Source organism: Bidens hawaiensis, unplaced genomic scaffold (assembly GCF_021521415.1).
Source record: "Bidens hawaiensis isolate Kalapana, Puna unplaced genomic scaffold, B.hawaiensis_p1.1 tig00009070_1, whole genome shotgun sequence".
NCBI classification, from domain to species: domain Eukaryota; kingdom Viridiplantae; phylum Streptophyta; class Magnoliopsida; order Asterales; family Asteraceae; genus Bidens; species Bidens hawaiensis.
The window spans coordinates 794,476-807,882 of record NW_027491665.1 but is presented as its reverse complement, the minus strand read 5'-3'; the positions used below and the strand labels follow the sequence as shown (position 1 = coordinate 807,882).

Here is a 13,407-nt window from a genome sequence, read left to right as displayed (position 1 = left end):
CATGGCTAATTAATTGTTCGATGCTGTTGGTTCGGTTAGGTTTTACTAAATTTGATCAACATAATTAGAGTCTAGGTTTTACTTAACTTTGATCTCAACTTAATCAGTAAATGTGTGTTTTAGTTACTTTATCTCAACTTATACTAACATATCAAGTATGATGCTTTTTACATTTCCAGTATCACTTTGTTAATTTATAATTGATTTTAGTTTTTGCAGAATTCACAACAAACCGAGTCCAACATGGCTTTATGTAAAGTATACGCTAACAATGGTTCCATATTGTGAGATAATTGTTTTTAGCTTTTTTATGCCTTTTAAATTAAATCTTTTTTATCTTTAAAGCAAAATGCAGTGGCCAATGCCTATCTTGAATTATTCATATCAAAAGTCAAAGTTAGTAAACTTTCATTCCAGACTATTTTTAGAACCCACTTCTCCTTTTGTTTTGTACATAATTTAATAGATACATCAGTAACTTTTTTGTAGATTTTTTTTCATATGATTATATTGGTAATTGGAATTGTTTTTCTAAGTTACTGATGTATTTATCCATCGTCTCTAATTTTCTGCAGCAGTAGATCAGTTTAGTGAGACAGTGCGACTTGACGAACTAAAGTTGCCTCCCGCTTCAGTTATCCACCCAACATCACGTAATTAATTACCTACGTCTTGAAAGCTACTAATAATAATTCAAAATTCAAATTGTGCATTTTAATCATAATTAGTCAAATATATTATTCTTTGTATTTATGAAAGGAGTAAATCACTCCATGATGCATGGTTGTTCAATTGTATTTAAGGATGTTTCTATTCTAATGCAATATTCAAGGGAAAATAAAAATTCTCACATGGTATCATCAGGCCTTACGATCTAAACCTAATCCGTCCACCACATCGTCGTTTTCTTTTTTTTCCAACTCATTCTCAGCCTCTCTTCTCCAATGGCAGCCACCTGTTCTGACCTAACCAACATCCCCTTACACTCTCTTTGTCATCTCATCAATATCAAACTCACATCCACAAACTATCTCACTTGGAAAAATCAAGTACACACTCTTCTTGCATACCTAAATCTTCTTCACTACTACTATCTTAAACCCTTGTTTCTAAAGATTCAATATTAGCATCGGTGGGAAAAAAAACCCTTTTAAAAATCATATAAAGGACGTTACAATATTTCACGTTTCAACAAGTATCTTATAAATAACTTACGAGTCACTCAAATAATAATAACTAAACACCTATCATGTGTTATACTTTGAAAAAAAAATTCGCAGTATGGCATTCAGTCGTTATCATATTGTCAATTATATTCTTACCATGTTTTTATAGGATTTGTTATAAGCATCTTCGTTTAATATGTCACCGGTTATACATAAGATAAAAAATCATGGTTGGTGCCGCTAACCCGAAAGGATTATTCAAGCCTTTAAGGGCAGTTAGGGGTGATTAACTTTAGAGTTCAAGACTTTATTCATCTTGAATCTAGCTTGATGTAACAAAATAACAAATGACATGATTAAGCAAATTGTAGCATACTCTTGGGATTTTTTTTACTACATCATGAAAGTATGCTCTTTAACTTTGAATTTATAGTGTCCAATTACAAAACACAAATACACATTAGCATGATAGTATCAAACTGATGGTATAACCAAGTAAATGATCTCGAGTACAATGCTTACTAAAACAAAGAAAGCACCCGCCGCAAAGATCCCAGGCTTTACAACAGGACAAACAATGTAGCTTCTGGCAAAGCGATCATAGTGTACATCCTCTCCTTGCTTGCCATCCATCACCATGTGACGTAGGTTATCGTGATCTACTCAAAAACAATTAATTAAGAATTAAATACCTATAATAAGTACGGGTAAGTAAGATCGTCTCCTCGGGGACTCAAGGAAAGTGCTGATTTTAATACTACTAATTTAATTATTAAACTAAGTCGGACAGACGATGTCAAGCACTTTTTAGAAAAGATTTAATTAAAACTTAATTATTACTTAAAAACTTTACAAACAATAGTAATAAAACATTCATTTTAGATTCAAGTAATGTGTTAATCAACTTAATCCCAGATTCACTTGTCTTGATTGCGCAGTAATTACTAAACCTAGTAGTTTGATTGTGATGACAAACAATACCCTAACCGAATTGTTGACACAATTGAACTCGATCTACACAATTACCAATTTATGTTTTATGACAACTAATTAAGTAACATGAACCGATGATTATAAGTTCAATGACACAAGAGCCTAACCCTAAGTGTTGATGAACAAAACCAAACAAGTGATGCACTAATCAATAATCGCAAATATAAATTGTTTAAACAATCAAGCAATCAGTTAAACAAGATAAAAGCAACAACTCAAATCAAGTTCATAACTTTAAGCATAGTAAATCTGGTCTTAAGAAGAATTACACAAAACCCTAGCCTAGAATGAACAAAGAACTTAGCCGAACATGATCATAACGTCAATACACTTATCTTGGATGAACATGCAAACCCGAGATGAACCGGAAGCCTTGGAATGATGGAAGATCGTCCTAAGCAGCCTCTTTTTCCTCTGGAAGTCGATGATAACCGAATGGGGAGATTAAGGGGTTTATATAGGGAAAAACTAAATTTTTGGCCGACATAAGCATCTTCGCGTATAGCGAAGATGTCCAGTTATGCTTCTTCGCGTATCGCGAAGGACAAAATAGTCGCAGCCGCCATTATGCAACTTCGCGTATCGCGAAGTTGTCCTTCTTTGCACCTTCGCGTATCGCGAAGATGTAACTTTTCTTCATTTTTTATTTTCTTTTCTTTACTGCCTCGTGATGCGTGCACTTCCAATCTTTCACTTCTCGATCTTCATTCCAAGCCCGTAAATATCCTCGTTAAGCTCCAAAGCTTCCAATATCCTGAAACACATAAACAATGCTTGAAGTACCAATGTTCATTCATTTATTTACCTAAATATAACTAATCAATATATAATAATAACTAACTTTTACCTAACCATCACTATGCCAGCAATATAAAAACTCAATGCAGCTAACCATGCCACCCTACAAAGGTCATGCACTCATCTTTTTTAAACAAATTTCAAAATTAGGAGCAAAAAGGCGATCTAAATTACCATGAAGAAATGAGACATGGTCGAGCCTTCGAAGACTTATTACGCGTTCCAGGGCAATAACATCGGAAAACCAAAAGTGTCACAAGTGCTGTGATTCCTAGTTGATATGTAGGGCTGTTAGGGTATATGCAACTGCCAGTTATGCGGTTTTGAACCTCGGAAATCTGTATCCATGTTCATATGCATGTCTATATAGATGAGTTTATGCATATATGTATTTACTTTAGCTATGTTTATGGTAGGAACTAGAAACGTTTGCTATGAATGTTATTTTTAGACGACTTAATTAGTTTTGCTATCCATAAAAGGTAGGCGGCGTAGCTTGTTGCCGGTGGTTTGCTTTCTATATCGATGCAAACACTACCTTTTAAAAATATTTTGAACTAGAAAACATGCTAAATTTTGATGATACTTTGTGAAAAGAAAAACATTGTTTTTCATTTGATATATATCTAAACCCGAAAACCGAACAATCCGACCGAACTAACCCGAACCTGACCAAACTGAACTTTAAATGCGTTGGTTATCGGCCACTTTTTGCTATCCAAAACCCCGAAGAATAACACCCATACTCTCCTTAGTAGCGGCATCTTTTATTTCTTGTTCTTTCCGTAGAGAAGAAAAATTAGTTAAAAAATAAAAGTATTTTGGACTAATTGTTCCATCTCGAAATGTTGGGTAAATTAAACCGAAAAATCCGAAACCAAACGTTTTTAAAAACTCAAAAACTGAATTTCCAGTTTTGGCTTGACTTGAACTTAAAACCAACCTAAACCGACTCATGCGATCCCCTACCCATATATGTGTTAAATGAGGCCAGATTTTGCCCCCTTGTGGTGCATGAGAAAGTGGCGTGCTCCAATAAAACTATCCACCCTTTGTGGTAGTTGTGTGTATGTACATGAGATTTATGTATGATTTACCCTGGGCGCAGTGGCTTCAGCAGCAAAGCCAAGAGCAGCAGATACCAAGCCTATATTAATGACGACAATCACTGCGCATTTTGATTCTTTATTGGCATCCATACTTGCTTGTTCTCCAAGAAACTAATGATTATGAACAAATGGTGAAGTATGTATGTAAATTGTGCATATAAATATACATGCATAGTGATGGTATTAGCTAGAATTAAATAGAATCTGCTTGTTTTGTTTCAATAATTATTTAAAAGCTGCAATTAATTATTTAAAGGTTGCAATTAATTAGCAAATGGAACCTGGGAAGCAAAACAAGACAACTACTTGTATACAAACTAATTATTTAAAGGTTGCAATTAATTTAGGATATTTATCCTTATTTAATTGGCAATACTTGGCCGGTTGTTGTTTAACCTGCAAGTCTACGTTTGTTTTATTGGAACCATACTCGGTTATGAAACTTTATTTGGTTTCAATTTTCAAAGTAAGCCTAAGAAATATGTTAATTTGTTACCCTAATCAAGGGTGGACGTACTTATGACTTATCTTGACGGAGCGGAGCTAGCCACGGGACACGAATGTTTTTATGGAAGGTGACTTCAGTTTTTAATATTAGCTAGAGAGAGATTAGAAAAGAAAAAGTAGAATTGGCTTGAACCGGAGTTAATGATTCCAAGAAAATAAAGTTTGAAGAATATAACCCAATGTGATGAAGTAGGACCATCGAGAATTTCTTTTAGAAAAATGGGAGAAAAGAAATGCTTCACTGGTTTCTAAGAGTGAGATGAAACTGTTTTGGTTTCTGTGCAATCCGTCATTTGAAATGATTGATCCTATGATTGTTGCACACTATGTCATTGACTGTTTGTTGAGTTTGATAATCCACGTATGTTCCACCATTTCAAATGGAGAAACCATTATAAAGCACACCTAATGCATATGTAAACTTATGATTTCAAATATGTTGTAACACCATGTTATGGTTGACGTGTGATATATATATATATATACACATATATATATATATAGGGTAAGGTTAAAATGAAAACCCATTTGAGTTGTGAAAACCCTATATAACATCGTTTTTTTTTGTTACATGTAATATATGTTGTAACATTTAATACAAAACATCGAAACATCAAAAAAAATGTTTTGCTATTTTTTAACATTTTTTACTAATTTTTATATATGTTTTCAGGAGAGAGAAAAAGTTATATTTATATTTACATTTTTTATTCACTTTAATTGTGGACCACAAGATTTAAACATTAATTAAAAACATGGGTTGAGAATGAGTTTCTAGAGTTTTCACAACTCAAGTGGGTTTTCATATACTTAGCCTATATATATATATATATATATATATATATATATATAGAGAGAGAGAGAGAGAGAGAGAGAGAGAGATTAGAATAAGAAGTCAATTTTTTCGAAGAAGTAATCTGAACCATTGGATTTAATAAAACACATAAGGGTATGATTGTCCAGATGTTTTTTTGTTATTTTTAGAAATTATAATTAGTAGTTATTATAATTCCTATTTTCTCTTTCCCATACCCTAATTTCTCTCAATTTTTATACACATATAACAAATTAAAAGAAAAACTTTCGGCCTAATCAAAGTCATTGGCTTCAAGTTTTCATCTCCCTATCTCTAATTGATTATGTCCAGTTAAGAGGTTTTCTCGCTCCAGGTTTCATCTACCTATCTCAATTGCTTCTTCTTTCTTCATCCCCCATGGTGTCCATGGTTTTTAATGTTGATATGTAGAAACTGCAAAGAAGAACATTGGATTGGATTTGTTATCGGTGGCTATATTTTTTCGATGTGCATGAGATCTTCGGCCGAGAACGGAGAGCATGTTGAAGAGGCTAAAATAGATGGATCGGAGATGGAATTGACGGTGGCGGACGTTTATCTATTTTTTCGATGTGCATGAGATCTCCTGCGATGAAGCGACAATCTAACAAACTGGACGATTATCTATTTTCCGGCGACTCCAGGTTTCTGGCGGAAATTCTGGCGCTTTTCCGCCGCCCAGTCTCTGGCTGTTCCACCTCCATGCCGCGATAATCTGTTTCTCCAAACCACCTTTGTTTCCGGCGACTCCATAGTTTCCGATGAAAACCCACCAAAGCACACAAAAACCGCTCAAGTTCCGGCGGTAGTGATGGTGGTTTCTGGTGGTGGTGAGGTGGCTGCCATGGGGATAAAGAAGATATTGGGTGGGGATGGGGTTAGGGTTTATTGGAGGAATGGGTTGAAGAAGATGAAATAAATTGTATTTTGTTCATTAGTGTGTTTTAGTTCTTGGTGTTCTTGGTGATTGTTTTAAAGTTGGATTAAAACATGGTGTTTTTTTTAGTTTTGATAATTTCGATTTAAAACACACTGTTATATATCTTGTGATGTTCTTGGTGGTGTGTTTTAAAGTTTGATTAAAAGATGATAATTATAGATTGATAGTGTTTCCATATGTAATACAACACACTGAGACGATTATGCCCCTAGAGTGTTATAAAACAAAAATTAAAAAAAAACACCGTCTAAAAAACACACTTTTCATCTGGACCATCAGATCATCAAATCTAACGCACCAGATTACTTCTTACACTTTTTAGACACACTTCACTTCTTATTATAACTCCACCCTATATATATATATATATATATATATATATATATATTACATTATTTCAATAAATACAAAGTCTCGTTGATTACACATTTGATAAATTCTTGAATCTTTAAAACCCTTGAGCCCTTGATGAGTTCTTCTCAGATGAACCTGTAACCTCACGCACATAAAACAAAGATGTGTGTCTGACTAAACCTATTAATGGGACACAACTATAACAGTAATTCAATTCCTTAATAATAACTGTTAATCAATATACATTCACGTTCAATAATTTACATTCACTATTAATTTACATTCAATTGGCCAACTCGTCACATTCACTAGACATATTTAAATGAATCACATAATCACTTTTAATTGGTCAATTCATCACATTCACTAGACACCATTAGGTGTATCATTTTCAATAAACATCATTCAGGCCGTCAATAATCAATAGGCCTATATATATCTATGCATACGTACAATAATTACAATCTCACATAAGCATTTCAATAACGCATATGAATTTCCAACTACGAAGTAACTGAAACCTAAATCCGTGCACATAAGTTGTTTAGAGGTCCGCACCTATATAATCCATGTGAGAGAAGTAAATGTTGCGAATACCTACAATTATTCTGTTGATTTAGAATCTAATTCTCTTAAGCGTTCATGAGAAAATCTTAAAGCGTTCTTGTATTTAAACAATATTTTATGAACCTTTTCTTTTAAAATCTATATATGGTAACGGTAGCCTTACCAGCTTCAAACTTACACCAACCTTCCAGTATGATTATGAATTTGTAGTGTCCAATTACATAAGTCAAGAAAAATACACATTGGCATGATATTATCAAACCGTTGGTATAGCCAAGTAAATAATCTCGAGTAGGATGGTTAGTAAAACAAAGGAAGCACCCGCCGCAAAGATCCCAGTCTTTACAACATGACACACGACATAACTTCTGTTAAAGCTATCATAGCGTATCTCCTCACCTTGACCGTTGATCATCACTAAACCAACAACATAAAAACTTATTGCAGCTAACCATGCCACCCTACATCAAAATCTTAAAATGTCACGCACTCATTTGTTTAACCAAATTTTAATATTGCAAGTAAAAAACGATTTAGTTTATACCATGAAGAAATGAGGCATACTCGAGCCTTCAAACACAGGTTACGAGTTTTAGGGCAATAACATCGAAAAACCAAAAGCATCACAAGGGCTGCGATTCCCAGTCGATATGCAGGGCGTTTAGGGTATGTGCAAGCACCAGTTATGTTGTTCTGAACCTCGGAAAGCTGAATCCATATTTATGCATCATGTTCATACATGAGTTTATGCACATATGTATATATGTTAGTTATAATATATATATGTGTATAGACGGATCTAGAAACTTTTGATACGGGGCGACACTGGCCTGGTTGGAAAAGCAAGAGATCGCCAAGCTATTTGCTGACCACCTCTTTTTTATATTTTTTTTTACATATAACTGAGCGATTGCCAAACTGTTGGGTGACCACCCCATGCCAACCTCTTACTAACACAGGTAACAATTTGTATGGCACGCCTACTTGGACCTTAGTTGTCACCAAATGGTATGACGATCACCTCATATGTAAGGGGTGTGCATGAAACCGAAAAAACTAAAAGTTTGGTTTTAGGTTCGTAAAAACCAAACTTTCGGTTTGGTATCACTATTGCATTATATAATTAAAACCGAAAATTTGAAGGGTACCAAATTTATGACTTTTCATTTTTAAGTTGAATTTAAAATAATTTATAAGAATTTATAATAATAGAGGATAAAAGATATATAATTAATAATTGTAAGAGCATCGATCGATGTTTATAAATATCATATGATGCATGTTATTTAGCTAATTAATCCTTATCTTTCTAGTTTCTATTCATTTTAGTAGGAGCAATCAGATCCGTATGCCCTCTTTTAATTCTTGGTCTTTTTGTAGAGAATAAAAATCAAGTTCGTAGTTGAAAATAAATTATTTTCGGCTAATTTTTTTCATCATAAAAGTTTCAAGTAAACCAAGCAGAACCTAACTTGAAACCCGAAAAGGCTGAAACCAAATTGTTTTGGAAAACTCGAAAACCGACTTTTTGGTTTTTGTTGGTTTGAGCTCATATATACCCGATCCAAACCGACCCATGCATACCCCTACCCATATGTGTTAACAAGGCAAGGTTTTGCTCCCTTGTGATGCATGGAAAAGTGAGGTACTCCAAAAAAAAATCCATCCTCTTGGCTGGATCCATCAGTGTGGAACATGGTGTGTATGTATGTATGCATGATTTACCCTGGGAGAAGTGGCTTCAGCAGCAAAACCAAGAGCAGCAGATGCTATGCCTATGATGACGACAGTGACGACGACCGCTGAGCATTTTGGTTCTCTATGGACATCCATGCTTGATGGTTCTCCAAAAAACTAATGAATATGATTTATGAACATGGCAAAGTTTTAATGTAAATTTTGCATATAAATACATGCATGGTGATGCAATTAGGAAGAAATTAAACACAATCTGCTTGTTTTGTTTCAATATTATATGAGCAAGCGGAGCCTACGAAGCAAAACAAGACAACTTATACACAAAAGTACTAGCTATTTAAAAGTTGTAATTGAGACATATTTATCCTTGTTTAATTGGCAATACTCGGCCGGTCGTTGTTTGACACTGATTTTAACTTGCAATTCTATTTTGGTTTTGTTGGAACTGTACTAATTGGTTATGACTTATGAGATTTTATATGGTTGCAGGTAAGCCTAAGAAATATGTTAGGAGTATGAGTGATCGAGCATGGCATGTGCCGTGTGATTAATTTGTTACTCTAATTAGGGGCGGACTTATGACTTATCTTCGTAGGAGAGGAGCCACAAGAACACATTGATTTTTTGCGGGTAAATAAAGATGTTGTTAATAATTTCCAAGAGATAAAGTTTGAACTAGAGTTGAGAAAACCAAAAAAAAAAAAAAATGTTTCTCAGACGTTGACTTGAACTGGTGTCAATAATTTCCAGGAGATAAAGTTTGAAGAAGATAACAAAATGTGATGAATTGGGCCAGTGGCGCTACCGGGAATTTCTTTTTCAAAAAAATGTGAGAAAATGAAATGCTTTAGTAGTTTTATGGGAGATGGATGAAACTGTTTTGGTTTCTAAGCGATCCGTCATTTGAAATGCGAATCCTAACATCGTTGCAAGTCTAGTTAAACATTTTTCTAGTAAAATTCTCATTTGAAATGACGGATCCTAACACCGTTAGAGACAGTTGATTACCCAAGTGGTGATGGTTGGTTGTGGTTGGTTGTGTTCAGGTGATGGGTGTCAACGGTGGTGGTGTTGTTCAAGTGGCGGTGGTTGGTTGGTGGCAAATAAGTTGGCGCTGGCGGTGGTGTGGTGTTCAGGTTGTCGGCGGCGGTGGTGGTGTGGTGTTCAGGTTATCGGCGGCGGCGGCGGTGGTGTGGTGTTCAGGATATCGGCGGCGACGGCGGTGGCAGTGGTGGTGGTCAGCGGTGGTGCACGTTCATGTGGTGATGATGGTTGAAACCCAATGATATATTAATTTTTACATTTTTTCTTTTTATTTTCCTTTTTTTAAAATCTTTAGTATATGAAATACATATGTTCACCTATAAGATATACATTAAGATTTAAAAATTATGCATTGATATTTTCTACCTTTGTACCTTGTTTGGTACATGGGTTCTAGCTTCTAAGCTAATATGTCTGTATGCATAACGTACCCAGCAAAAAAATAATCCGTTAAATTACAAATTTACAAGTGTTTTTGTCCTCCACAAATGGACAAATGGTGGCATGCAATGCTTTAAAAACTGGTTTATATCAGCTGATAATACTCAATTAAACCGATTGCTGGATAACAGGGCATGTGACAGCTGGTACGTTTTAGCCCGGTAAATTAGGCGAATGGTTTGTAATTTGAACCGTCGGTATTGCTGGTAATAGCAGTTTATAACGTTGTACCGGCAATATAAATTTATGTGTTTAGGTTTTAGATCAAATACTTTTCGGTTTGTAATTTGAACCATATGTATTACCATGCAGTAATACATGTTTATAGCGCCGTACCAGTTTAAGTGCAAGATAAATTTTATTGTTTATACTTTAGATCAAATACTTTTTACGGCCCACATTTACCACCGGTTAAAACTTTTAACACGGCGGTCTTTCCTATACCATTGAATCGACCAGTTTTAACCTATCGGTTTTTCCTATAACATTGTTACATGTACTTTTGAATTATTTTTTGAGTTGAAATTATATGGTTAACCGTTAACCAGTTAACTTGGTCGAAACGCCCGATAAAACCTAGTAAGGTCCAAAAACAATTAAAGCATTTTAGGGTCTATTAACTGCTGGACTTACGGAAAGAAAGATTAGTTATGTAATATTGTTTTAAATACAACTTTTTGTATAGTTTGAATATAAGAAACATGATCAAATACATTTTATTCTTAACATGAAAACAGTGAGAATCAATTTGCTGTTATTATTAGGTTTATTTTTTAAGTGTTTGATATTATTTTTTTTTCGTATTTGCAAATTTTCGATTATGAGACATTATAAGTATTTGCTTATTTATATTTTGTTGTTATTATTAGATTTTGTCTTTTACTGATATAAGTATTTGTTGGTATTTGCTGTTATTATTTTGTTCTTGATTTTGACGTGGAAAGTTGAAAAGGGATTTAATTTGGACGCAGTCGTTTTACGTTGTACCTAACTATTCTCTTTAATGTAGTCGCTTTTGCTGTTGGCATATTAGAATGGTCATCCTTGCATTATTGCCTTTTGGATTGAATTAAAAATGTTAAATAGGTTAATATATCACCAAACCGAATTCGGACTAATAGTATCTTGGTGTTATAAGTTGCTTTCTCACTTCAAGATTTAGAGTTCGAATTGCCATTTGAAAAAGTTAACGCGTTAACTAATACAAAGATGACAAAACGTGCCATGTTATGTACCTTTTAAAGGTCATACTCCACATGACATGTTTAACATTACTATCAAAATTGCACACAGCACCTTGAACTAAACATGTCATGTTCTTGAAGACCTAACACATGTTTAATGAGTGAGAAACACGCCATGTTTAACTCAATTAATGTAAAAGTCCAATGACACGAATGCCATTTTTAAGTATAATTAGTTTAATAACACGATTGTTAATATAACTCACTAAACATGATTAACACAATGAAGTAAAACTTATAATCCATATCTAGTTTTCATCAATATTTTTCTTTATAAAGCTAGGCCGTTTTAACAAAAGTGTCATAAACGTGCCGTGTCAAACTATAAACCCATTTAACACAATAAGTTAAACATGTTATTTATGTTTAAGCGAATTGACGCCATTAAGATGTCAGCTTATTTATAACCCAAACCCGTTTTTCAAACACTCACATGCTTGTCTTTGTGTCAAATCATGTCATGTTAACACAACCAATAGTTTTCTAACATGTAATACATTTAACCCATTTTGTTGCAGTGCCCGAATAGACTCACTTGTTTAAATTATAAAGCTTTACTATGAAGAATGAGTAACTTATTCAAAATAGTAACGTTTGAGTTGAATAAAGAGGCAAAGTCAAAGTCAACATAATCCCGCGATATTCAGTTGAAAACGGGTCAAAATCAATCAAGAGTGCATGTTGTAGAAACATGAAATGAATCTGACCTGATCCATGACGATGTTCCCCGGTCTTTGAGATGAACGAACCACGACTCGATCTTCTTCTCCGGTAGCTTAAGATCTGCAATGGTTTTTGGGGGTGTGGAGGTAACTGCTAAGAAATCTCAATGATCTCTTATTTACAGACACAAAAATGGTTATGGTGATGGCTCTTATTGAGAACAACTCTTAATAAGGAGGTGGAGACCTCCTTATATAGGGAGCCTCATGGCCACCATCATGGTACCCTAATGGGCCTAGCCCAGTTAGGGTTACCTCCACAAAACCCCCTCAGCCCAATAATATTGTATTAGTCCATATAATAAAATAAGCCAAACATAATAAATTAAGGTCGTAAGCCGGGTTTAGTACCATACCCCTACAAGCCCCCCAAGTCCAGTGTTGCTCCTAGGCGTGCAAGCGTTTAGGTGGAGCGCTGGACTTCATAAGGTGTGTTAGGATATGAGGCGGTTTTTTCCTCTTTCTTCGGCCTTGTCTTTATTGTCTTTGAGTTTTGAGAGGTTTCCTCCATGATGGTGACATGTTGTGATCCTTATGATAATAATGGTGCACTGGCATGAATAAGATATAGCACGCATCATAACAGTAGTGGCGCGGGGCCTGATAAAAGATAGAGTGCGCATCTCGATAATAATGTAATGCAACTTGCGCGCGAGGCAGCTTACGAGCTATAAAAATAATGAAGCTTGCGCGCGAGGCGACTTACGAGCTATAAAATAACGAAGCATGCGCGAGTTGCGGCTTATGAGCTATAATATGATGATAATGACTGGCCCGCAAGGGCCTCTTCTACGCAGGATGACTATCCCGGCTTGTCTTCAAAATAATAATGGAGGCACAAACGGCCAGATAGTAATAATAATGTCATAGGTGCTTGTGCGACTCGTAGCCGAACCTGCAAAAACATATCAACTAAAAGTGGATGTATTACAAGGTTCCCATCCTCGGGCAAATTATGAGGTGTGCCCAACCTACGTTGGCGCGTGGCC

General features: G+C 34.9%; 1 protein-coding gene across 1 annotated transcript; it reads right to left on the bottom strand.

Moving 5' to 3' along the window:
• Nucleotides 1-7,525: 7,525 nt before the first annotated feature.
• LOC143531046 (uncharacterized) lies at nt 7,526-9,102 on the bottom strand. Its single transcript, XM_077026437.1, has 3 exons — nt 8,995-9,102; nt 7,814-7,977; nt 7,526-7,730 (listed from the first exon to the last, which is right to left on the bottom strand). The coding sequence occupies exons 1-3, from the start codon at nt 9,100-9,102 to the stop codon at nt 7,526-7,528; spliced, it is 477 nt and encodes a 158-aa protein (XP_076882552.1).
• Nucleotides 9,103-13,407: the final 4,305 nt, after the last annotated feature.

Excerpts from the sequence above, each read along its gene's own strand:
- LOC143531046 (XM_077026437.1), bottom strand. The coding sequence starts at position 9,102 with ATGGATGTCCATAGAGAACCAAAATGCTCAGCGGTCGTCGTCACTGTC. Across the intron at positions 7,978-8,994 it reads CTGAAGCCACTTCTCCCAGG|CTTTCCGAGGTTCAGAACAA; the intron begins GTAAATCATGCA and ends ATATGGATTCAG. Across the intron at positions 7,731-7,813 it reads GTATGCCTCATTTCTTCATG|GGTGGCATGGTTAGCTGCAA; the intron begins GTATAAACTAAA and ends ATTTTGATGTAG.